The sequence below is a fragment of the Phragmites australis genome, chromosome 8 (assembly GCF_958298935.1).
Source record: "Phragmites australis chromosome 8, lpPhrAust1.1, whole genome shotgun sequence".
NCBI lineage: Eukaryota > Viridiplantae > Streptophyta > Magnoliopsida > Poales > Poaceae > Phragmites > Phragmites australis.
The window spans coordinates 28007498-28033345 of NC_084928.1; the positions used below are offsets into that span (position 1 = coordinate 28007498).

Here is a 25848-nt window from a genome sequence, read left to right on the forward strand (position 1 = left end):
TACCCTAGTCCATAGGCATTACCAGGGAGTCATGCTACTTCGGAGCCCTAAGGCTCCGGACTCCCCATAGAGACTACAACCTCTGGAGGCCGTAAGAGCTCATCGGGCCGTTCCTTCACCAGGCGGGGGAGGCAGCTAGCCTCAGAAGAAAAATATCGGCAAGGAAGGACACCCACTGAAGTCATCTGATACAAAGTGACTGACAGTTAATGCCAGTGCAAGTGGAGGCCATCTTGACACCTTGGACAGTACGACACCGTGCTACAATTGATGACCGGCTCAGCATCACACCCCTACGGTTGCTTGCACCACTGTATTTGCCATAATAGATAATATCTTCTTGGTAGGGGTAAAAATATTTTTACCAGAGCTTGGGCTGTGTAAGTTCGATCGGTCCTAAGTCCCTATAGTATGACGGTAACTTATACCGTTATCTTTATAAAGGCATATTTGTATGTTTACACTCCGAATGGTACTATAAATACAGACATCTGGCTACCAGACCAGACGAAGAATCTTTTAAAGATCAATACACAAGATTCTGCTTACTCTCCACATCTTTTTCAAACTTAAGCCATTCGTTTGAGTGTGCTCTCGACGTACTTGTTTGTGAAAGATATTTTCTTCCACCAACACCCATATAATATTCCCACTCCTTGACTGAGGTGAATCTTAATAGCAAACAACAACTAAGGTACTATCCCTATTGCCTGCTAAATATCTTCTATTCGAATGCTCACTAACAAGCATGAAGTAGTTGAGTGGCACTTAGCATTTTTTTCGCTGTGTGCAATTTGCTATGATGTGAAATAAAGTGAAACTCGATAACAAACTCGGCATAGTCACATAAGATACTACTGAAACCAAGATCGGATTTAAACGTGCATGAATGAGAAACTGGATGGTAGCATTGAGCGAAGTGTAATTGCCCAGCTGGTGAAAATGAACTGCTAACACAATCCTTGGTCCACACTTGGAGCGCTCGAGCCATCAATCTTGCCCTCACGTCGATCTTCGTTGCTACCGGCGTTGGCGGCGCCGCGCCCACGCACCACGACAGCGGTGCCTGCCTGGCTTGCTTTGGCCACGCTACGCCTGCACCCTGAGGTGGCGGCCACCGCTTGGTTGGCCTCGACCTGGAACTCGCCCACACTAATCTCTCTTGGCCTGTCGCGTTGGGCTGCGCCTCGTGGCCTTATGGCGCCCATCTCACCCGCGTCGGTCGCGCCCCGCTGCCCCTGCCTAGGCGGCTTCGATCTCACCCGTGTCGGCATTGCCTCCTGCCTTCGCTCTCCATCTCGTATCGAATAGATCCGTTCGTAGCTTCGTGGGCCGCATCGAGGCCAGTCGCCTAGGCTTATCTGGATAGCATATATGCAAAAAAAAATTGCAATAAAATTTGAGGTACATATGTACACCCATAATTCTTTTTGGGCCCGCCCTGATAACAAGGCCATAATTCTTTTAGGTCGCGTATAAGGAGGGATCATGGAGGCAGCTAACGGCGCCGACCACGAGGGGGTTGGTTCACCACACGCAAATGACACACTGGAGATGAAGAGGATAGGAGCATGTCTTATGTATTTCGTTCTTCCACAGGGGTCGAACTACAAAAGCCTACCGTGTCAGAAAGAGAGAAAAAAGAGCGAGCTTACATGAACAAAATAGAGAGAGAGAGAAGGGAGACGTCGACCTCGACCTCGCCCTCTCCCGCATCGCTTCCCTCCTTCCTCCCCACTCTCTCGTCGCATCCCACCCCACCCCTACCCGGCTCGACTCGATCTCTGTTCTCCGCCGCCGCCGCCGCATCCGACCACCAAGCTAACGCCTCATTCTCCGAGAACCTCCTCCTCCCCGGGAACCTTCATCCCCACCCCTCCCCGATGCGGCGCCCCCGCGGCGCGATCGCGTGACGGACGGGCGCCATGGATCCCCCCGGCCCCGGCGACGTCGGCGAGGCGGCGCAGCCGCAGCCGCTGGAGTGGCGGTTCGCGCAGGTCTTCGGCGAGCGCGCGACCGGCGAGGACGTGCAGGAAGGTACGTATGTTCGTGCGCACGAACTCGAGATCCGCTCGATTTGTGGGGGCTCTGGGGCTGGGCCGCGCTGGGGCGATTGGGATCGCGAGGGTTGTGTCGAGGGGTGGTGGTGGTGGGATTGGAGTTGTTCGGTTTTGGGTGTTTTTGGCTCGTAGGAAATGCGCGCCCTTAATTGGCCTCGGATGGTGCGCGGAACTTAGTGTTACCTTTCACAAAAAGGGTAGCTTTGGATTGTGTTGGAGTGTGACTATCGCGTTGTATGTAGAATCGATTCATACGGTTAGCTTGCTGCTTTAGTAGCAGGGCGTGCCTCGCGAGATGGTCATGGAACTCAATTTTCTGTCTGTCTAGAGCTTGTTTGGATGCAAATGGAATCCTTTTTAGCCTTCGGGTGGCTTAATCGTACAAGCGCAAGGCCCTGACTGGGGCAGGGGCGAAGCTAGAGCTCTAAAGATCTGAGTGCACACTTCAACATATACATATGACAATAAAAATTTAACATAATGCGCAATAACAAAGAAGTAATGATAGAAATGCTTACCAAAATGAAGGATCCCATAACATTTGTTAAAATAGCATAGCGAAGGTAAATAACACAGAAATTGCGAACAAAATACAATTGGCATTAGCAAAATACACCGTTCAACCTTGATGACCTACAAAATATGTAAAAAAATGACTTAACATTTTCGAATGAGAAACCAAATTGAAAATATCAAATAAAAGTAATGTATTACCTTCTAGTATTTACGTTTTTTCAAAGCCTTGAAGCGACGAACCACAACATCATTTATAATTTTCTGTATTTCTTGTTTCTCCACATAGCAAATGAGGCTATTACTCATGTATTCATCACCAATACGATTGCACAAATATTTTTTCACAGTTTTCATGGCTGAAAAACATCTCTCAACTATAGCAGTGGTAATAGACAATACAAGTACTAGTTTCAAAAGCCGATAAACTAAAGGATAGCAAATGTGTTTTCTTGTCTACCATTTTTTGTGAAAGCTCAGAAATAGTTTGCATGTTGGAGAATGTATCATCTTCCCGCATGTCAGCAATGTAAGGAGAAAGAAAATGGTTAAGTTCCTTCAATTCCCTAGAATCAAAATCATTGGGATATAATTTAGCTAGCCTTATTAAACTCTCCACATTGAAATCATGAAATGAATCTTTTGGATTGAAAGCAACCAAGCAAATAAGCAGTTGAGAGGTTGTCTCGTTGAAACGACTATCAAGTTCTTGAAGTAGCCAATCAAGAACATCATTAAAGCAATCAACTTCAAAATGATGTTTGTTGGTAATTTTAGTTTTTTGCCTTGGCTTGTTTGGGTTAATATGCCTCACCCATTTCCAACTTAGAAATATCATGTTTGTCATAAAATGCATACACTTCACTTAGGATTTTCTCCCATCCATCTCTTCTAAGTTCATCCAAATGGTTTCTAGTTGCTTTCACACAATTAATAGCATTCACAATATCTTGATCTTTCTGTTGCAATGCAATTGACAAGGTATTTGTGATCATTAAAATAGCCAATATGAGATGCAAATAGAAGACACATGCAAAAGACTGAAAATATACTTGAAGACCACATGCTTGTTCTCTATTTTTTCCATCCCTGTCTTCTTTCTCCACAAATTCTAACACTTTGACAATTGTTGGGAATAAGTCAACCAAACATCTAAGAGATTTATAGTGAGAACTCCAACTAGTATCTCCGGGTCTTTGAAGACATTGCTCTTGATTTAATCATGTCCCGGTTTTAAGCAACCTACAACCTAAAGCTTTACGCCATGGTTTTTAAGGTGTCGCCTAGGTGACAAGGCGCTCCGGGAGACCTGGGTGTCCCCAACGCCTAGCCCAAAGCAGTGAGACTGAGGCAGGGGGGGGGGGGGGAAGAGAGGAAGAGCAGGTGGGAACTAGCTAGCAAGGCCGAACGACCCCTGACTCCCCATCTCTGCTGGCTCCAGCGTCGGCACAGCAACCCCTCAGGTCAGAGGTGGCGACAATCGATCTGGAAGGGGGCAATGGCGTCGGTCGATCTGAGGGGGTTCGCACAATGAGGTGCAGGGGAGCGAGAGGGAGGAGGAGCGGCGGGTTGGCAGCACAACGAAGAGAGAAAAGGGAAGGCAAGCGAGCGAGAAAGAGAAGCGAGGAGCATGGCGGCGCTGAGCGACCCTAGGAGCGGCGTTGCACCTGGGAGGAGATATCTACGGGAGGGGAGGCACTCATGGGCTGGGCCACCAACCCCCTCCCTTATCCTTCCCCCTTCCCCCCTTTACTTTTTGCTTTCTGTTTTCTCTTTCCTCTTGCTGCTGCTGTTTGGCTGTTCTTTAGGCTGGTATGGCGTCGCCTTGCCTCATCTCATGAGCTCCTAGGCGTTTGGAGGGGGAAGGATAAACCATGCTTTACGCACTTCTTCAAGATTGAAATTTCAAACCATGTCCCTTCTCTTTGAAGATCCACCCACCACATTCAACAAGGTAGAAATCGTATTAATTTTTTTTTATCAATGCCTGTATGTTTTCTAACAACAGCTACAACTACTAGTTGAAGTTGATGAGCAAAGCAATGCACATAATATGCAGTACTACTTCCTCTCATGATCAATGATTGCAATCCATTGAACTCACCTCACATGTTGCTAGCACCATCATATCCTTGGCCTCTTACTTGCTTCAAGCTCAACTTAAAATTTGCAAATAGAGAATCAATACATGACTTGAGGTTGGAAGAAGTTGTCTCTTTCACATGAATGAGACCAACAAAGTTCTCTTTCATCAACTTGCAAGCAAAACAGATCATGTCCAATGTCTTCAAGGATGGAATGTAAAATTTCATTTGCAAAATATTTAACAATGTCTTTTTGGATATCAGAAGACACCATGAGACTATTATCTGTAGCATCAATTGTCAATGCCTTGCCTAAAGCTGCATTCTGCTCTGCTATGCAAGCATAAAGTTCCCTGTAGTTCCCTTTGTTGTAGGATTTGTTTGACTCATCATGGCCTCGAAAAGGCAATCCTTGCTTCAGTAGCAATCTGGAGGTATCAATTGCGCCATTAAGTCAAACAAAATATGCATTCTTAGATGTTTCACTCTGTATATGAATAGCAACATCAACGTGTTGTTCTCTTTGAAACAAAGCATCACAATTTTTCAATGCTACATTATGATGGCTGCCAACACCACCTACATGATCCTGTAGTTTATCTTTATTATGCCAATTATTCCAACCATCGACAACAAAAGACTTATATCTGGCATCTTTCTTAGTGTGGTCTCTCATCAAGAAACAAGTAAAACAATACACTCTATCTGTGGACTCACTATACTGAAGCCAACTTCCAAATCATCAAACCATTCAGGATTAAACCTTCTATTTTTTCCCCAATCCGAGTCCACAGAAAATTAAGAGTGCAAGGTTGACAAGGCCCATTTTCTAAGTACCTTCTTCTTACCACTTCTTTGATATTAGGATGGTAAGTAGTTATTTCTTTCTTTTTACCCGGATCAAATTGTATCTCCTCTTCCCAATTGATATCTTGTGGAGCTGAATTCCTAGCATTGATATCTTGTTGATGAGAATTATCAACATTGTTAGGATCATCTGGCACTTTCCTTTTCAACCATCTTTCCATAAGTTTACCTGACATTACAATTTGTTAGAATGAAGAGAAAGAAAATAAACATTCAAATTGATAATGCATCCATAAGCAGATAAACTTACTTGACATTTTTTTATCTGAGATCAGTCCTCAAATTATTCCTTCTTCAGTCCAGTTGTTTGCTTGGAAGAAATCGGCATGCATCACAAAATTGGAAGGAAATTAGTACGTACCATCTGGCGTCGATAATGGAGTGGACTAGTGGAGGGAGGCCGGGAGGGTGTTGCAGCAAGACAAACGGAGAGCACGAGAAGGGACCGCAAAGCTCACTAGCACACCACAAGACTGCTTCTCCTGAACTTGCAGTTCCTTCTCGGATTGTTTAACCACACCGAAGAGGAATGAAAAGGAAGAAGAGCAGATCACACAACAATCTCACGACAAGGTTCCTAACATATTACAGATGGCGAATATATAGTTGCTTTGAAACATAAGATCATCTTGATTATGTCATGGATTTTTTTTAATGGCAAATCTGAAGATTAAAAATCATCAAACATCACAGATAAGAACATCTCTCTCTCTCTCTCTCTCTCTCTCTCTCTCCACACCGGACAAAATGGAGGAGCAAGGGATCTTGAGGAGAAGATTAGACATACGAGGGAGAGTAGATCACCAGGCGTAGACGAGGATGGCTTGAGGTCTGTAACATGCAGTGACCGCCGACCGGTGAGGTGGCTTGCTGCTGCAGCGACCAGGCGAGGAGGAGTCAGCGGCAAGCCTCGCTTCCTCTATTCTGCAGTTCTGGGCGAGCCTCTTCGACTTCGTGGACAAACGAGCAGGCCTGCGAACGAGACAAAGAATGAGAGAAGCATCGAGATAATGGGCTGTGAGCATGTGGCCAGTGGCTATTGCCTTGTGGGCTGTGCACCCTCGCTGGTGGGTGGCTGCTTGGATGGTATGGGCTGTGCACTTGAAAAGTTAAAGATCTGGGCCTCTGAATCTCTGATAGAGTGGTGGATCAGTGGATGATGGGTTGTGCGCCCTGATGCACGAATTGGAAATAAGGTGGTGCACTAAGGTGATTATGGGCTAATAACTACTAAATTTTTTTGGGACCCTGGTGCTTGTGCACCCGGGAGAGCCAACCTGGCTTTGCCCCTGGACTGGGGTTTGAGAAATGTGGTCACGGGCAGGTTGTGTTTAGGGAATGCAGAAAGGTGGTAGTAAGGTGATGTTGAGCTTGAACTCTTTTGGCTTCAGATTTGTTCGAGATATGCTGCTTAAGGATTTGCATGGGGCATGCTTTGACCTAGTGGTAACTTGAACTGAATTCCTCATGCCATTTGATCACACGAAACGAAAAAAAAAGAGGACCACGAGAGGTATAGGTGTCTGATTGTCTCTTATAACGGTACAGTTGGTTAGAGTGATGTTGCCTCTCTTCAACTTGTCAGTTTATGGTTTGGCGTGTGCTGTTGACTTGTTGCCTTTCAGGAAATTTGCTGTCTAAGATTTTACAGCTAGGATAATGTGGCACTGCCATCCCGTGCCTCGTATTGGTGTTGGATGTATGTTGACACAACAGAACTGCCTCATTGGGTTATGCCCTTAATAGCATATGCAGCACACATCTGTCAATTATTTTGCCACCATGCCACATTAGTCCATTTGTGTTCATATGATCATCTCGTTCAGAAAAAAATGGAAGCTTTTAATTTTCAGACTTGATGCGTCTTATTATGGGAGCTTGTGATTTCATTTGTCTGATTCAGAACAGGCTGCTGTGAGGGCAAATTCATGATATTGATGGTGGATGGCTTTGTCTTTTATTTGATATCCTACTTCATTTTATTTTAGAGTTTGACTGAATTTTATAAAATGAAACATCTTCCATACAATCAAATCAAGTTTACTAAAAGGTAAAGCAAATGTATTCATCTGAAAGTAAACTTTAGATTTTGCTGTATCCTGAGGACTTGTGTAGTGAATTGAGCTTCTCGATCATTCAATAATCAGCTTTTTTGATTTGGGACTTAAGGATGACTACTATATGCGGCACACTGATATCATCTAAGCCTACTTTTCAGATCTACTCCTTTCTTAAATAGGCTAAGAATCTCATTGTTTTGTGCGAGCTAAGTTTAAAATGCTGCCTTGTGTTGTAAGTTGACTTGGTTTGCTGTTTTGTTTCAGTTGACATCATCTCTGCAATCGAGTTTGATAGATCTGGTGATCATCTTGCCACCGGGGATAAAGGAGGACGTGTGGTTTTGTTTGAAAGGACAGATGCTCGGGATGTAAGCTCTGCATATTTGAAGTTATCTTGGTTTGATCTCAATGTTGCCCTAATAAAGTCGTTCTATCAGCAGAATTTCAGACGGAGAGAATTGGAGAGACAAGATTTTCCAATCACCAGACACCCGGAGTTCCGCTACAAAACTGAATTTCAGAGTCATGAACCCGAGGCATGCTAATAAGCAGCATTTTCTGTCATTTCCTTTAAAAGTTTCTCTATTGCCATAAAGTTGTATTAACACAATAAACCGAGAAGTTGGCGTTAAGAATAACAACTCATAGGGGGAAAATGAATTTTTTGCTTAGGCCATGGTACCATTTTTGTGTTTCATATTGCAATATTCACTGCTGAGCATATAATAGAGCATTGCAGTACCATATGCTTTTATTTTTTCCTTGTTGAAATTATTAGTAGATAGAAAGTTATGCCAATGCTGTCCTTATTTTTATGTATTTCTTGTAGTTTGACTACCTCAAAAGTTTGGAAATAGAGGAGAAGATCAACAAGATCAAATGGTGCCAGACATCCAACAATGCTCTCTCCCTTTTGTCTACAAATGATAAAACAATCAAATACTGGAAGGTATGGAGGAAAAATATGTCAAGAGTGCTTTGACTAAGTGCCATCTGTTTTTGCTTTGGTTACCGGTTGCTTTACTTACTGTCTAGGTGAAGGAGAAGAAAGTAAAACGAGTTTCAGTCATGAATTTGGACACTTCCCAAAGTGTAGGAAGTAGTACCACTGCTAGTGCAAGTAGCAGTAGTTCTAAGGCACCTCTTCCAAATGGTGCATGTTCAGAAAAGTTCAATTGCCCGAGCAATGAACTCTCTTTTCCTCCCGGAGGTTACCCATCGCTGTGTTTGCCTGTGGTAGGTATACTCAACCTCTGTTTATATGTTGTCTGCAGAACATTCATATAATCAGCTCTAGCGTTTGGTGTTGAAATTATATAACTATGCAAAACTGCAGTCATCCAGTCCAACTGACTTCACTTTCCATCGCATGCAGGTTACAAGTCTAGAGGCAAACCCTGTTGCTAGATGTCGACGTGTATATGCCCATGCTCATGATTACCATATAAATTCTATTTCAAATAATAGGTCAGTTATGCCATGACATGAATTTTGTATTTTCTATGGGATCCCTTATGCACTCGTTCATTTCCATGGGTTCATATGTATCTCTTCCGTGGGTTCATAGTTTATACACATCTCTTCCATGGGTGTTGCTAGTGCTTCAAATCTTTAGGTCTCTGCAGCTATGTTGCAACCTTTTGCACCTTTCTACATCGTACGCATCTCTTCCGTGGGTTCATAGTTCATACGCATCTCTTCCATGGGTGTAAGTAGTGCTTCAAATCTTTAGGTCTCTGCAGCTACGTTGCAACCTTTTGCACCTTTCTACAGACTAGGGCAAACTGAACCTGAGTTCTGTTTTTAATAAAATTCAAGGTTCAGTTGGCTTGTATCGCTACCTTCTCAATAAGTATCAAACATGAGCAGCTTTTATGCTTTTTTTTTATTGGGAGTGAAGCTCACATAGTCGCATATGTTTTTACGCTTGATTAATTTTGTTTTGCCACAGTAATTTTGACAGTTTTCCTTGGCCACGTTCCTGTATATTCCAAATATTTCATCAATGATGTAATCTGTGGGCAATGTGTTGATCCATTGTTCTATTGTTTGTTAATCACAGTGACGGCGAGACATTCATATCAGCAGATGATCTGCGAATAAATCTATGGAACTTGGAAATAAACAGCCAAAGCTTTAACATTGTTGACGTGAAGCCTTCAAACATGGAAGATCTAACAGGTAATTCCATTTAGCCTCATAGTTTTTTCCCTAAATAATGCAACATGGTCAAATTGACTTGAGAAAGTGTTTCTTTACCATTTATCACAAAAGTACTGGTGTGGCATGATGACATACTGAAATGTGCTGGCTCTACACATCTTACAATTAAGAACTGAATATAATCTAATCATTATCACTTCCTTCTTATTTTGGGATAATAATTTTTGTCTCTCTGTTTGGTATTTATATAAGTATTACGATTGATGTACTCATTTCTGCATAAGGTTCTATTAAGCTATTAACAAAAACCCTATTATATTGTCTTTCTTGATTGGGCCTACATTCTTTCAGACTTCCTATTTTTTATTGGGGCAGGTCTAGAAGTAGTCTCTTGGTTAAATGAGTGTGGAATAGGTCAAGGATATATCATGGCCTAGTCATAACATAGAATTTAAAAATAAAATAAAATAAATCATGGCATGGGACGTGAAGACCATACACCTTTTTTTGTGCCCACAATCTTGTTTTGGCGCATGTGTTGTTTGCACAACATGCATTCCTTCAATGAAGAATTTCTTTGTTTTTTTTCTGCATTGGTTATTTGGTTGCTGCATGGTGTGATTTCTTTGTTGTTGTATAATGTATTAGAAATAATGGTACAATGAGAGTCACCTACGAAAAAGGCAGTTGCAAATATCATTGACTGATTGATGCCATGAAATGAAAATAAATTGGAAACTGCTGGGTCCATTCTGTTCTTTTAACTTGGCACCGGCACAGTAGTATAGTCATTCTCTGTAAAGTTTGATTGTAACATATCTGTGTTATTACTGGGATTGTTAGGGCTGCTATCTGAACAGCCATTAGTACAGTGGCACTAGGCACTAAGTAATTTCTGGAACAAGTGGTGATCCAGTAGATAAAAATAGATCAAATGGGCTTGTACCAATTTGAAAATTATACACTAATGTAGCTTGTGGGCTACTGTACTGTGATAGTGCTACTAATCTACTATGAGAAGTAACAACAGTTGATGGAGAGATTTGCAGAAATGCACTCCAATTGATTGCGCTTCGATGAAATGCCATCCTGGCCCACATGTCATTTAGACACAGGTGGCCCCATATGTTAGGGAGGGATGGCATTTCATCGAAGCACAATCAACTGGAGTGCATTTTGGCAATTTTCCCACAGTTGATGTGCTGTTCAATTCTTATGAATCTTTTTTACTCCCTCCATTCATATATATTGACGTTTTGGGTATCGATGCGATCTCCAATATGCAATTTGACTGTTACTTTTTGCATGAAAACAATAATAAAGTTGTAAAACTACTATATCATGAAACTATTTTTCTGGACAAATCCAATGATATTGTTTCTGTATGACAAATTCAAATATTTTTTATATTATTTGTCAAAGTTAGAGAGGTTTGACTGCATGATTTATAAAACAGCATATAATTACAGAGGGAGCATTTAGAATAGGCTTTTAAGTAATTCTGATAATCAAATCATGGAAACACAACTTTATGTATTTTACATACGAGTTTTGTCCATATTGAAATTTTCTATAGAAGAGTTACCCAACTGAATAGAATAAAAATATACAATGTGACACTCGATATTTCCTTTGTTTATTGAGATAATCATGTTGTCTCTTTGCCATTGTGATGATTAGAAATCTGTTAGGTTCATTTTCGTTACAATCACTAGAAATCTTGTGCATCTTATTCTTGTATTGCCATATGCACATGATGATATTATTCTATTCATATTTCAGAGGTGATTACATGTGCGGAGTTCCATCCAACCCATTGTAATACACTAGCCTACAGCAGCTCAAAGGGTTCTATCCGACTTATTGATCTGCGACAATCAGCGCTGTGTGACAACCATTCCAAGATGTTAGTAATTCCACTTATACCTTCTTCCTGTAACATTCTATCTTTCTGTACTGGGCAACATCAGAAATTTTATGAAGGGTCAGAATGTGTACAGTTATTTATATTGGAAGTTTTTTACTAGATGCTCTATGAGTTAACGAAAAGCCTATAAACAGATTTGAGGAACATGAAGCACCTGGATCAAGATCCTTCTTTACGGAGATTATAGCATCAATTTCGGATATAAAGTTTTCAAGGGATGGGAGATATATTCTTAGTCGTGATTATATGACTCTCAAGGTGTGTTACTAGCCTCTCCATGTTTACCTCATTGGTTTTGCCTAGCTTACACTCGTACCCTCATAGTTTTGTTCAAATCCAGAATGTTTGTTGACTTTTGTCAGAAGTTCATTTTCAATGATTTGCGGCTGCTTCAAGTCAGAAGTTAATGCGATATTTTCATATTGTTTGAGGGGTAAAACGATTGGGTGTAGCTCTTCTATGTGTTGCATGAGATTGAGTGCTTGCATTGAAAAGATGAATCAACATTAAGTGTATGGCTATAGAAGTGGTCCGATTGCATGATTTTAGGAACTGTTTTATTATTTGCACTGTGCTTAGTAACTAACAAGAATAGATTATGAGATTACTTATCACCTCTTCAACGACAGCCCTCTTATCCTTCCACTCTGATCTTCCTTTAATGAATGGTTGATTGTTGCTTAGTCAGTCGATGAATATAATTTTTTGTACTCTTTTTCCCAAAAAAAGTTTAATATTTTTGTTCTATCCTCAGCTATGGGATCTGAACATGGATTCAGGTCCTGTTTCAACCTTCCAGGTCCATGAACATTTAAGACCAAAGGTGAAGTTTTCTCGTCTGAATGATTAAGAAAGAAGCCATGTGATGACCAATCTATAATCTAGTTGTGTGCTATCACTATTTTCAGCTCTGTGATCTGTATGAGAATGACTCAATATTTGATAAGTTTGAGTGTTGTCTTAGTGGGGACGGACTTCGTGTTGCAACTGGTTCTTATGGGTATTTCTTTAACTCATTATTGAGTACATGTGCAATGTTATAGAAATTCAGTATGTTAACACTTTATTTTGCTGGTTTCATTAAATGCAGTAATATGTTTCGTGTTTTTGGTTGTACTCCTGGAAGCGTGGAGGCAACTACTTTGGAAGCAAGTAGGAATCCTATGAGGTAACCTTTTATTTTACACATTATTTTCCTTTCCTTTGTAGCCATGGTCTGGGTTTGATGCCAGGGGTGCCCTACCTCCCCATCTTGATGTAGCTATTAAGGGCTAGTTTAGTCCAATCCCATCCATTACTGGGGATGTAGTGGGAAACGAACCCAGTAGGGCTATAATTTCGTTTGATTGTGATCAATTGTGTAACTTTATCATTAAGAAATATGTAATTTTTTCGGAGCATAACAGATGTCCCCATCCCTACATCAATGTCTGGGGCAACTTTTTCCGGGCCCATATCCTAATAGAGGAGTTCCCTGCGAGTTTTTGGGAAATACACCCTGCCATCCTTTCTGGGAATGTGGCCTGGAGAAGGGTGATGACTGGTGTATAAAATAAAACTCCAACCAGGAGCTACATTTCTCGTCTGTTTGAGTTGTTTCATGGAAAACAACTTTCAATAGTACTACCAGTAGCTATGTTGCCTTCTTTCTTTTTAGAAACATAGATTTCCCTGTTCAATTATATTGAAATGAGTCATAAGCGTTCAGAAGTCAAACAGTTCGCAGCGCACCATATTACGTTGCCCTCTTCACATGTTAGTTGTCATACAAAGACTTGCAACTACTCTTTAGCAGTCATAATACAAAGCTTTTTCTTTTTGGATTTGGGGTGCCATTAGGCGTCAGATTGCAAATCCTACAAGGCCCACGCGGACACTGACTTCTTTCACCCGTGGTGTTCGCAGAGGTGAGTGGCTTCTCTCCAACACCGACTTAGCTATTTCCATGAGATTAGCAGTTATTTTGCGCACCAGTCTCATCACTGAGCTAATATGCAGGTGGAGAAAATCAAGGCATTGATGCCAATGGAAATTCGTTTGACTTATCGACAAAGTTACTCCATCTCGCATGGCATCCGACTGAGAATTCTATCGCATGTGCTGCTGCAAATAGCTTGTATATGTATTATGCGTAGAGAATCTCCTACAGAAAATTTGTTTTTTTGTTTTTGGCTTGCTCTTCGTGAAGGCCCAGGGCCTTTCAACTGCAACCAGAGAGATGGTGCGAGACATTGTCGTCGGTTCCTCCCTGGGGCCAGAAGAGGCCGCTGATGTCCACAAGATCACTTGTTGCTGTGCTAACGGACTGCGGCCTTGTCGATTCTTTAGTAATTGTGTAAATTATAATTCTAATCATGGAAAGTTTTGGTCCCAAGATGTGGTCGCGGCTGCTGTTTCCAGAGTCGGCAGTGGAAGGGACAGATGGAAGATAAATTCCGCATTGATGTACCCGAGCGAATCCGCATTGCAATGGATGTATGATCGGCTGTCTTTCACTTGTAATGCCATCTAGACGGGCTAATCTTGTTTTGGAACTTGAATTTCTGAACGATAGATATTACTCAGTTATTGTAGCTATTCATCTTCATCGCTATTCTATTTGTTGGACTGTTAAAATAAGTCGGTAGCACCGATGTAATTGTGCTCTTGTTTGCAATTCTTATTCTGAACTTTTTCTCTTTTTTCCCCTTAAATGATGTTATAACACTTTAGCATTAGCAAGAAAGGGATTTAAGAACTCACTTTGGATTATAGCTTATGTTCCTGTGCAAACGTTCTGATATTTCTAACTCCTGGCTTGCTGACACAACAACTGTAAAATTGAAAAATGTAAAATGTGATTCTACTCAAGCCGATAGAACTGTAGAAGTATAGGCTCGCTCTCCTATATAAAATCTTAGTTGGTTCATGCGTTACTCTTCTCTCACCATCGTTAAAAAAAACCTAGAGATTTGGAAAAAAATCGTTTTGCCCTGCATCGTGCTAATTCCTAGCCTCACCCATCCTGACTCCTTGTCACCACCATGGCGGTTGTTTCAGCATGGTGGCATGAGGTGGCAATTCCCCTACCTTGTTCTACTCCTCCCTAGCCATAGGATGCACGCGTCACTAGAGTACCTCACACCGGAGTCCTAGGTCGTGATTGATCGGATTAAACCATGTCATCCCTTCTTGACCTCGCGGCGGCTAGATCTGGCGATGTCCCTCCTCGCCGCTCAATCTATCCTCTGCATCCTCCACGATATCCAGGAGCCCAAATCCGGCGATGAAACTCCCAATTTTGTGGCGCTCCTCTCTCTATAGTTTCAGAATATGAAATTTAGCGTCTATGAGTGATTGAAAAAATTCACTCTTTATGGTAAAAAAAAATGTTTAATATCTTACTAATCTTTGGATTGTGTTTCGTAGAGACGTTTCTTGATCTAACTAAGCCTAGCATGAAGATCCAAGCTTTTGCTATTAGTGGTAGTGTCATCTTTGTGCCAATTTGATGTGGTAAGTTGTTGTTTGTACTCGTTGATTGCCATGATTATTAGATTGATTAGCAATGTGTTTCTGAATTTGGTTCATTTTTTGCCTTTAGATTGCCGCGCAGCAAAACATGTCCAGCCAACCTCATAGCAAATGTCATGGTGGCCTGGTTGCGCTTCGGATTATTGGGAGGGGGAGTTCTTCCCCAGCATCCCAAAAATCAAGTATGAGGTGAGATCATGAAAATTCAGATACTTGAACTAGATTGTGATGTGATGGTAACAAATTGTTGTGAATTAAATATTTGTCTTTGAATAATTAAACTCCAGGATCCAACCAACAAAAATTCACTTATTTATCTCTTCTATTTAAAAAATCTTTAATGAATCTCACATTCCCCTAAGTCCCACGTCCCCTGAATCTCACGTCCCCTGAAGCTCGGAGCTTACCCGAGTCCCCTTCCCCGATCCGCCGGCCAATCCACTCGCCGTCGCCATGCCGGCGTTCAAGGCACCCGCGCCGGGATTCGCTGTCCAGTTCAGCCCGTTCCACGAGAACCGCCTTCTCGCCGCAACGTCCCAACACTTCGGGCTCGTCGGCAACGGCCACCTCATCGTCCTCGACCTCTCGCCGCCGGCCCCAGCGGCGCCCCCGCGCCGGTTTTCTCGTTCCCCACCTCTGACGCGCTCTTCAACTGCGCGTGGTCTGAGTCCCACGAGTGCCTCTGCGACGCCGCCTCGGAGGACGGCTCCGTGCGCCTCTTCGACGCCGCCTACCCGTAAGGACTGTGAACGGAGGAAAATTGGTTTGGAACTGTGTAGTTCATGTTTCGTCCTTTTCTCTTTCGCGTCGTTCGTGTCAAAATTTCAGCATAAAAGATGTAGATTGAGGACAACATAACAATCGAGTTCATCGGAAAGAATGGAATCCTTCACTTTAGTTGGAAAGTTAGCATTCTAAGGATTAAGAATGTTGTTTCGCAAGAATGAGCAATTTTTCCTGTTTATAGGATGGCAATTTGAGGGAAATGAGTATATTATAGGGAAAAGGAGACGGAAGCAGCCGGCGGCGGAGGCGACGTCGAGGAGTGCGCTTCTTGCGGCGGCGGGGGCGAGGAGGAAGGCTGCCCCGTCGCGGACGACGAGGGCGACGGCGAGGTGTTCGACCGCGCGGCGTTCTCGAGGTTCCTGAGGAAGGCGTCGCTCGGCGAGACCAAGGAGTACTCCAAGATGTCCTACCTCTGCAATATCGCCTACATTCTTTCAGGCATCAATTACAGTTCATATCTGGTGTCCATGGTAAATTTGGGATTTTAGACAACAGACACTGTCGTATTTAAGAAAATAGATAACATGTTGCCGTATTTACAAATTTAGCATCCGTATTTGGAATCTCAAACGCCGAAAACTGACTTTCGATAACTCAGAATCCGAAAACAGCCCGATCCTAAAATTTTCGACAACTCAGTTGCCGAATACGACACTGTTCACCGTATTCGGCAACTGAGTTGCCGAATACGGCACTGTTTACAGTGCCGTATTCGGCAACTCACGGCCTCGCCGGCGCCCGGAAGCTACACTAACAAGCAAAAGTGTATAAAAGTGCATATTTTTTATTTAATTCACGATTTTATTTGAAAATACAAAAATAGTTCAAAAATTCTAAATGTTTTCATGATCAAACTAGAGATCACCAGCAAACCATTTTAATTAGTTTGGTCCAAAAGGCATGAGCCAATATTTAATTAGAATTCTCCAAATAAGTCAACTTTTATAAATTCTAGCAATATTTAATGCCTCAAATAATTTCTAAAAAATCTAGAAAAATTCACTAATATTGTTATAATGTGATATACTAATTTATAAAAATATTTCCATCCCTATGTTATTTGGTGTAAAAGTGAGTTTCTTTGTAATGCTTCGTTTATATGCATTTTTATCATTTCATGTGATATTCTCTTTTTAATTCAATTTGAATAAAAATAATGCAACATGCACAAAATTTTGGTTCTCATATTAATATTAAGCCTTTGTAATGCTCCATTTATATATTTTTTTTTTATCATTTCATGCCAAATTATCTTGGTTTTGTGCATGTTCTAGCATGGACTGGGATGAAATGATAAAAAATATATATAATTTGGCATGAAATGATAAAAAATATATATAAATGAGCATTACAAAGGCTTAATATTAATATGAGAACCAAAATTTTGTGCATGTTACATTATTTTTATTCAAATTGAATTAAAAAGAGAATATCACATAAAATGATAAAAATGCATATAAACGAAGCATTACAAAGGAACTCACTTTTACACCAAATAATATAGGAATGGAAATATTTTTATAAATTATTATATCACATTATAACAATATTAGTGAATTTTTCTAGATTTTTTAGAAATTATTTGAGGCATTAAATATTGCTAGAATTTATAAAAGTTGATTTATTTGGAGAATTCTAATTAAATATTGGCTCAGGATTTTTGGACCAAACTAATTAAAATGGGTTGCTGGTGATCTCTAGTTTGATCATGAAAACATTTAGAATTTTTGGACTATTTTTGTATTTTCAAACAAAATCGTGAATTAAATAAAAAACATGTACTTTTATACACTTTTGCTTGCTAGCTTCTTCAGCTTCCGGGCGCCGGCGCATGCAGAGGCCGTATTCGGCAACTCAGTTGCCGAATATGGCACTGTTCACCGTATTTCGGCAAACTGAGTTACCGAAATACGGTGAACAGTGCTATATTCGGCAACTGAGTTGCCGAAAATTGTGGGACCGGGCTGTTTTCGGATTCTGAGTTACCGAAAGTCAGTTTTCGGCGTTTGAGGTTCCGAATACGGATGCTAAATTTATAAATACATCAACATGTTATCTATTTTCTCAAATACGACGGTGTCTGTTGTCTAAAATCCCAAAATTTCCGGTGTCCATTGCCTATTTTCCTGTGTGCAAAGACGACTGCTTTCCGTACATTTCAGTCAGTTGCGTCGATTGAGCTAGAAAGTCGCTTCCTTTCTCAGCGTTGGTGTCGTGTTCTTGTTCATGCCATAAGACCATCTCCAACCATATTCCCTTCATTTTGTTTCCTTTCCGATTCCCTTCCCCGTTCTTATTCCTTTTATTTTCTTTCATCTCCAACAGCTTCCCCTCGAGGGGAATCGCGAAGGGAATGGAGAGAGAATCCCGTTCTGAAGGGAATGACCATGGGAATCCCGTCGTGACGGGAACCGTGAAGGGAAACCGTTGGAGCGCTGAAGGGAACGAAAATCCCATCGTGAAGGAATTTTGGCCCATGAAGGGAAACCGTTGGAGATGGTCTAAGTTTCCAACATCAATGCAGGTGCCAGGTGCTGATTATTTCTAAGAATGTTCAAGATAAATTTAGTCTATTTTGATCTCACTATCTACTTTTCTCAGACCATCTCCAGCAGCTATCTCAAATTTTTATCCTAAAAACAATATTACAGCATTCCCTATCACTATTACAGCATCTTTTATTTTTTCATCTCCAGCAGTTACCCTATTTCTTACTTTCTACTACTCTTTTTCTCTCTCCGGTTCCGTGGTTAGACTCTGTAAACAGTACTGGTACAGTAGTTCCTTCCCTTCCGGATCCACGGTCAGCACTGCAAACAGTGTGCTACAGTGGTGCTACAGTGCGTGCACACTGCTACAGTAACCCCGCAAAAATACGGACTCATACTCTCTCTGCATACCACTACTTTTGTGGGGGTACTGTAGCACTGGAAAACTTCGTTGCTGGAGTTGGCCTCAGTGTAATTCCATAAGCTGCTCTTGGATTAGTTCATCTTTGAGTTACATCTGTCGGTTACTTGTCTTGACCTGTTTTTCTAGCTTATGGATAGATTAAGTCTGTAGTCATTCTGTGGTTGTAATGTTATGAATCACACAATTAACTTGTTGGCCCAATGCTACTGAATTGTGGTTGCTGATTTCCTACATGACTACCATAACTCAACTTTTTTCAATTGCCTAACTTAGCAATTGGTTACTTTATTACTTCCATCTCAGCCAAAATGTCTGCGAAGATACAACTTGCGGTTTGTGACTTCGTCAGTGCAAGAGAAGGCCAGAACAAGTCCTGATGAGAAGCAGGAGAATAACACTCGGAAAACTGAATCTTCGGATCAAGAATCTGAAGTTGTCAAGAATGTTGCGTCAGGGAGCAAGGATGAAGGAAGTGGCCTGGGGATAAACCCCTTTGGTGCATACCAAGTCGTGTCGTCTGCTGCCTCTTATTTGCATTCCCGGGCAATGGGCATTATGCCCTTTGGTTCCAGGAAAGATGTCAAGAATGATCCAGCTATCATGGCCATTGTAAATGGCGAGAATGGTGAAGGGTTAACAATGGACGAAGCCTTGTTTGTAGCCACGACAAATTCGGTAACTTGCATGGTTGCAGCGAAGGAAGAAACACGACAAGCTGTTGCAGATGATCTTAATTCTTCGAGATCGTGCCCTTGCAAATGGTTCATTTGTGATTATGATCAAAGCAGCACAAGATACTTTGTGGTTCAGGTATTGCTTATGCCAAATTCTCATGACAGCAAAGCTTTTCTTTCTTCATTCTGGTTAATCCTGTAGCTTATATTGTTCCATTGTGATTTTCTTATGTTATTTGCAGGGCTCAGAGTCGATCGCTTCTTGGCGGGCCAACCTCTTATTTGAACCCGTCAAGTTTGAGGTATGTTACTAGTTGTTGCTGAAATTTTCAGTTTCAGGAGTTCTCATCTACGATAAAACGAAACCAACCGCATGACAGTATCCAATCATTCTAGCATCCACCGCTTCATTTAGTTACACATAACGGATAGTCGGATACACCACATGAATTCAGTGCTGCACCAAATGAATTCAATGCTGCACAAATGATGTGCTCATTCACAGGGGTATATACAAATCTGCATAGGGACTTTGTCACCAGATGCTACCCTACATGAAATCTCACTTGAATAGCCATGGTAAAATTGCGGTTCACTGGTCACTCTCTCGGCGGTAGTCTGGCTTTGCTTGTGAACCTGATGCTGTGTTGATGAGAGGAGAGGCGCCTCCATCAGCATAGCTGCCCGTTATAACATTCGGTGCGCTGTGCATCATGTGCGGTAGCGACAACCTGCTTCGTAGGCTTGGGTTGCCGAGAAGCCATGTGCAGTCGATCACGATGCATCGAGACATCATTCCTCGGGTTTTCTCCTGCAGTAGGAATATTAAGGAATTGGAGTACCGGGTAGGTCAACTCATATAATTTTCTTATTTTGGTATGCCATTGTACTGTGATGGCACCAAATTCCTGACATGTTTGGTTTTTTTTTTCTGCACAGGTTATTTTGGTTGGCGAGAACTAAGAGGTTGATGGAGCAGATGTAATATCATGTTGTTGAAAAAGTAGCTGTCGTGGCTGGATGAGCAGATGTAATATCATGTTGAAGACGTAGCGTCGTTGGTCATCCCCTCCTCTTCATCCAAAATGATCAAAGGATAGCCCCATGTACCCTTTCACTCCCAAATAGCTGTAACATTATCGTGTGTTATGTTATTTTGAATCTATTTCACCTGATCTACTATACTATCTCATAAAATTTTTAGCTTCTGTCGCAACGTACCGACGGACACTAATAAGTGGTATAATACAGAGGAAGTGATTCTACGATGTATGCCTATGCATGGATGGCTTGTTACATGACATTTCAATGACCTATTGTAGCTTGCTTGGTTAAAAAATGAGTGATCTTGTTCATTACAACTCAAAGTTATTAACGTAGAAATACATGTATCACCATATTTTATTAGTTGGTACGATTTTCATACCATATTCATACCAAAGGTACGATTTTGGAACCGCCACAAAGCACGAGCACTGTGCTAGGAATTCTAGATTGGTGACTAGACTCATTTCGGAAATACGCCTTCAGCAGTTACGTCTACGCCTCGTGGTACATCTCACGTAAAGTTCTTGCAACGAGGGCCCAGGTGCAGAACTCCCCACCCCATAAAGCCCGACGAGATCTCGAGCCTTCCTTTCTCCGCCGCCACTCGCGCTAGCACTAAACCCTAGCCGGATCCCCCGCCGCCGCAGCAACCACCGCCACTCCCTCCTCCTCGTCGCCGCAGCAATGGGTAAGCAAGCCTTCATCTCCTCCTCTCCACAACTTCCTCGCGGACCTTTCACGAAGCGGTTCTACTAGGGTTTCGTCTATGTGTGGGGATCTGATTCTGACTAGGGGTTGGTGGCGCGCGATTATGCAGGCAAGGTGCACGGGTCGCTGGCGCGCGCGGGGAAGGTGCGCGGGCAGACGCCCAAGGTGGCGAAGCAGGACAAGAAGAAGAAGCCACGGGGCCGCGCCCACAAGCGCATGCAGTACAACCGCCGCTTCGTCACCGCCGTCGTCGGCTTCGGCAAGAAGCGCGGGCCCAACTCCTCGGAGAAGTAGACCCCCAGGTTCACCTAAGGGGATTAAGATTGTGAAGTTCTCCTGTGGGTTTAGGTTGATGTATGGATGTAGGGAAGAAACTTGAGAGTGCATTTTGGTTAATGTTGATTGATTATATGTTCTGACTTGAATCCTTCCTACATTGCCATTTCCAGTTCTTTTATCCTGCGGATTTCATTTTCTGTTATAATTCTTTCCGCTACGAGCCTAGGACGTAATGAGGTGCTCTTGTGTGGTTCTGTTGGGTTTTTCTAACGCGAGAGAATTACTAGAGTTGAGCTCTTGAACAGTTTTATGTGCCAAGTTTGTCATATGAATTGGTCAAATCCTAATATATTCCAGAGTGTATTGTCTAATTGGTGTGTTCAACTGTCCGGTTGCAAAGCTCATGCTACATGTTTAACAATGTAGCATAGTGTTTGATTATGTTTATGGAAATTTACATGTTGTGTAATTTTTTGACTGATAGAAATGCCTAATCATTTTGGTCCAAATTCACTGACAATGATGATTGATGAGATTTAGGTTGTTAGTTCCTCATTTGGTAGTTGCGTTGGTGCTCAAATCCTCCAACTCTATAGAAGTTAATGCCTCTTTCATAATATGTTGCATATTCTTAAGGTATCCTTATCTCATCTGAATTGTTGGGATCCAAACCTAAAGATAAAAGGTGTTCTTCAATTTTCTGATTGGGTCAGTTAGAATGGTATTGAGTTATGCATTAGACTAGTGCATACTAAAGGTCTCATAAACAAGACATTTTGTAAACAATCTGCTACAAAATTGAACCGTGCTTTTGGTTGAATGTTTAAACTACTATGATATTTTGTGTGTACTAGCCATCGTTCTCTCTTGGGTCATTTGAGTGCTGGAGACGACTATGATGTTTTATTTGTTTTGTCACGAGTCATTTGGATAAGTCATGCTGATATCATGCTGTCACACTGAAGCACGCACTAGAAAGCATGCTGTATTTGCCATTCAAGGGTTTGAGGTTAAGCTTTGGATTAAATTGTTTTTTTTCTTTCATCTCTACACCAAAGTAAACAGATGACTGAGAAAGTGGCTTCTTTGTTTGTGTTTTAAGCCCCAAGTATGTATTTCATGTTCTGCGTGATGCATATTCCAGTTTTGTTTTTGTTGACTTCAGATTATCTGCATATGTCTTAGCTTGTAGGTATGAAGCAGTGTTTTCCTTTCACTATTTTCGTTGAGTTTTCAGATTAGTATTCCCATTGATGATCTTGTTCGTGCACTTGTTGAATGTGTTCCTTTCCCTGCTTATTTATGCCCACCCTGAATTCAGTAGTCGGATATTGATCTATGGAGGGGACATATTGACTTCTAGATCTGCTCAGTGCCTACGTTGTTATCCATAATTCTGCGGTAGCCAATCAGCATTAAATGGGATATGATGTTTTTGCCTTAATACCAGTGTGGGTTAAGTTGAACTTGAATGGTCCATTTGACTATGTCAGATTTCTTTCCATTGGTTTCCAGTTACCGTCAAAATGATATTACTTGGAAGGATTTGTTGCACTTGTTAGATTTGTCTCGCCTGTGGTAGAGTTGTGTCTGCTGTTAAGCTTCTTATTCCCACTGACTTTTTGGTTATAGGGAGCAAGCATGTGTGTAATGAAAATCAGTAGTTATATTCTGGGATGTTTATGCTATAACCTGGTACTTTGGTTCTGCTGATTTATGTTGAGTTTCTGTTGCCGCTGCGAATGGCAATTGCCAAAATGCTTTACTGCCTACAATTCTCTCTTTGCAAGTCTCAAGTATGTATAGTTTTCCCTGCAATTATTTTTGCTATTATATTAGTTGTAGGATGGAGTCCATAAGCAATGACACTGATTCGTTCAGGTTTCAGATAGATAGCATTCAGGTTTCAGATAGTCACATAGCAAAGGGGCCCATCGACTTGACAAGAACAAGTAAGGAGGTGTGTGAAGGGAGGAGCAAAAGTTAACTGTGCAAAAGCATGGAGTATAAAGGGGAGGACTAGAAAAGCCAAAATAGAAAATTTGACAAATTGATAAAAAATAGGAAATTGAAAATGAAACATAATGGAATTTTGTTCTGGTAGCAATGAACTGCAATGTTAGTGGAGTAGCGTAGGATGGCAAAAAAGGACGAATCGAAGTTGCTTGGACATGCCAAAAGTTCACTGATGCAACTGCTGCACGGTAGCATAAAACCATCTCCGATCATATCCTTTCTATTTCGTTTCCTTCCTAATTTCTATTCCTCTTTTTTTATTTTTTCTCCGTTCTAAAGAAAATGATCTTAGAAATTTCTTCGTGACGAAAATCGTGAAGAAAAACTGTTGAAACGTTGATTTTTTTTTCTTATTTTCAACGGCTAGGAAAAATAGAGAAAATTTTGTCGCAAAGAGAATGATCTTAGGAATTACTTTGTGATAGAATCGTGAAGGTAAACTGTTGGAACGTTAAAGTGAAAAAAATTCTTTTATAAAAACATTTTAGATCCTGAAAGAAAATAGTTAGATATGGTCGAAAGAAATAAGAGAGCACTTGGTCGAAGGGCTTGAGATCAAGGATGTGTAGTTTCTCTGCAACTTGTGACGGGGGTGTTGGTTCTTTTATCGTCATCACGTGACCCGACCACTAGCAAGCCATGCTGATCCCTGTTGCAAATCCCGGCGAGGACTAGATCCGATCTGCATCCGAGAAGGAAAACCATCGCTGATCCGAGAAGAAAGCCATTAGGGAACTGAAGATAGAGTACGGGGGAGTACCATGGAAGCTTTCAAAGTCCATATATTCCAAAGATGATCTGCTGGCCTATCTGTACAAAAATATATATATTATTATCCTCTGGCCTCTCGAATTGTTGCCATTCAAATCTTATCTTGCCAATGTCCAAAGCGCATCTTAGCTTTCTTGAAAAAGTAGACTATGTGCATATTTCATGCTTAGTGCTCCACTATGTCCACTACTCTGTAATCTAACAATACAATCTCCCATCAAAGGACGGAATCAACAAAATATCGACGAGTTCTTTTTTTCTTCTGGCCAAAGGAATGTTGACAAGCTAGGGCTCCAACAATACTCCGTGTTCGATGCTACTTCAATAAAGAGGTAAAAAAAATATGCTTGAGAGATCTTTAATTGCACATCGCTATCTATCTAGCATCTGCATATTTCTTTTCCGCAGTGCCTGGTTTGGCTTGGCCCATAGGTTGATGTGGAGATTTGCCCAGGTGCTACAAATTTAACTAAGTTTTGACATATAGAGTTACATGTGTTAATAATATGTAGGCTAGGATGATAAATCTTCGAACACAATTAGTAGTATATAAACAATTTTTTTTACAAAACAAGATAACCCTCAGGCTCTAAAAAAATGAAAAAGAATTCAAAATCGTGCTCAATATTCAGTCTTACAAGTGATGTCACCTCATCCCAACAAGAAAAAAAAGGTACATAAAGGTTGGTGCAGGCAACAAAGCCATTCTAATACTTCGTATCAAGTTGGGGATGGGCACTTTATAAAGAACAATCACATTATCTGCTAGTACCTACTACTCCATCCCTTTACGAATTTAGTAACATTTTTCTTTGGGTAACTGTTAGTTTGAGGAACAAATAAAGAGTGTCACCAATATAATATTTTCACTACTGGCATCTGTTTCGACGACGTAGAACAAAAGGTTCGATTGCATATGCCATTGTAACGAAGATGCAGTGGCAGAGATTGAAAAAAAAAATTAGAAGGACCAATCTAGTATGAGCTCAGATTAAGGAGATCAGATTAACAATTTGTTGATACTTAACACTAAAATTAAGTGCTTCTTCAATAATTATTCAAGATTAAGGGGTCATGGCTCACTTTAGCCCCCACTAACCTCCACCACTGTAAAGATGTATATCGCATTTTAGAGCTTTTGTTTGGGACAAGGATTTCTTGTAAAGCCATTTGTACAAAACCTATTTCATATGGAGCCATTTGGATTGCATGAATGGGCTTTGAAATCATATAGGAATAATTTGTGTTCCTCTCAAAGGTGCAGTGGTTGAGGAGCAAGAACTCACCCAACTCACCCCGGTTCGAGAATCACATCTCTTTAATAGAGAGTTGAGGGACATCTTCCCCCCAGTCTAGTTCATATACGAATAATTTCTTTCCTTCATTTTTGAGAGTAGCTCAGACCTCATGTTTTTATTTACTTTGAGGAGTCCAAGGCAACATATGTCTTCTTTTTGAACTAAAGGC

At 41.3% G+C, this 25848-nt stretch overlaps 4 protein-coding genes across 5 annotated transcripts; all 4 read left to right on the forward strand.

Annotated features, from left to right (window-relative positions):
* Positions 1-1622: 1622 nt before the first annotated feature.
* On the forward strand, positions 1623-14432 carry LOC133926900 (serine/threonine protein phosphatase 2A 55 kDa regulatory subunit B beta isoform-like). 2 transcript variants are annotated; one of them, XM_062373065.1, is made up of 14 exons: positions 1623-2037; positions 7849-7952; positions 8022-8120; positions 8414-8533; positions 8620-8820; positions 8960-9051; positions 9647-9765; positions 11530-11653; positions 11809-11932; positions 12429-12497; positions 12583-12674; positions 12765-12842; positions 13514-13581; positions 13673-14432. In XM_062373065.1, the coding sequence occupies exons 1-14, from the start codon at positions 1926-1928 to the stop codon at positions 13807-13809; spliced, it is 1539 nt and encodes a 512-aa protein (XP_062229049.1). In that variant the 5' UTR covers positions 1623-1925; the 3' UTR covers positions 13810-14432. The 2 variants fall into 2 exon arrangements, with proteins under 2 accessions (XP_062229049.1, XP_062229050.1); XM_062373066.1 differs by having other exon boundaries at positions 1625-2037; positions 8025-8120.
* A 1132-nt stretch (positions 14433-15564) lies between these two features.
* On the forward strand, positions 15565-19328 carry LOC133927704 (uncharacterized; the record flags this gene model as incomplete). Its single annotated transcript, XM_062374131.1, has 3 exons — positions 15565-15923; positions 16188-16411; positions 19190-19328. Coding segments are annotated over 3 exons (657 nt in total), but the record flags the coding sequence as incomplete, so codon positions are not given.
* LOC133926902 (phospholipase A1 PLIP3, chloroplastic-like) lies at positions 19289-20955 on the forward strand. The gene is made up of 3 exons (XM_062373067.1): positions 19289-19696; positions 19803-19862; positions 20500-20955. The coding sequence occupies exons 1-3, from the start codon at positions 19433-19435 to the stop codon at positions 20521-20523; spliced, it is 348 nt and encodes a 115-aa protein (XP_062229051.1). The 5' UTR covers positions 19289-19432; the 3' UTR covers positions 20524-20955.
* A 184-nt stretch (positions 20956-21139) lies between these two features.
* On the forward strand, positions 21140-21772 carry LOC133926903 (small ribosomal subunit protein eS30z/eS30y/eS30x). The gene is made up of 2 exons (XM_062373068.1): positions 21140-21295; positions 21425-21772. Exons 1-2 carry the CDS (start codon positions 21292-21294, stop codon positions 21607-21609), a joined length of 189 nt encoding a protein of 62 aa, XP_062229052.1. The 5' UTR covers positions 21140-21291; the 3' UTR covers positions 21610-21772.
* Positions 21773-25848: the final 4076 nt, after the last annotated feature.

What these genes read in the sequence shown, in the direction of transcription:
- LOC133926900 (XM_062373065.1), top strand. Translation starts at nt 1,926, where the DNA reads ATGGATCCCCCCGGCCCCGGCGACGTCGGCGAGGCGGCGCAGCCGCAG. An exon ending in CATCGCTGTGTTTGCCTGTG is followed by an intron (nt 8,821 to 8,959) that starts GTAGGTATACTC and finishes CATCGCATGCAG; the next exon opens with GTTACAAGTCTAGAGGCAAA. An exon ending in AATTCTATTTCAAATAATAG is followed by an intron (nt 9,052 to 9,646) that starts GTCAGTTATGCC and finishes TGTTAATCACAG; the next exon opens with TGACGGCGAGACATTCATAT.
- LOC133926902 (XM_062373067.1), top strand. Translation starts at nt 19,433, where the DNA reads ATGGGCATTATGCCCTTTGGTTCCAGGAAAGATGTCAAGAATGATCCA. An exon ending in CAAGATACTTTGTGGTTCAG is followed by an intron (nt 19,697 to 19,802) that starts GTATTGCTTATG and finishes TGTTATTTGCAG; the next exon opens with GGCTCAGAGTCGATCGCTTC. An exon ending in TTGAACCCGTCAAGTTTGAG is followed by an intron (nt 19,863 to 20,499) that starts GTATGTTACTAG and finishes TTTTCTGCACAG; the next exon opens with GTTATTTTGGTTGGCGAGAA.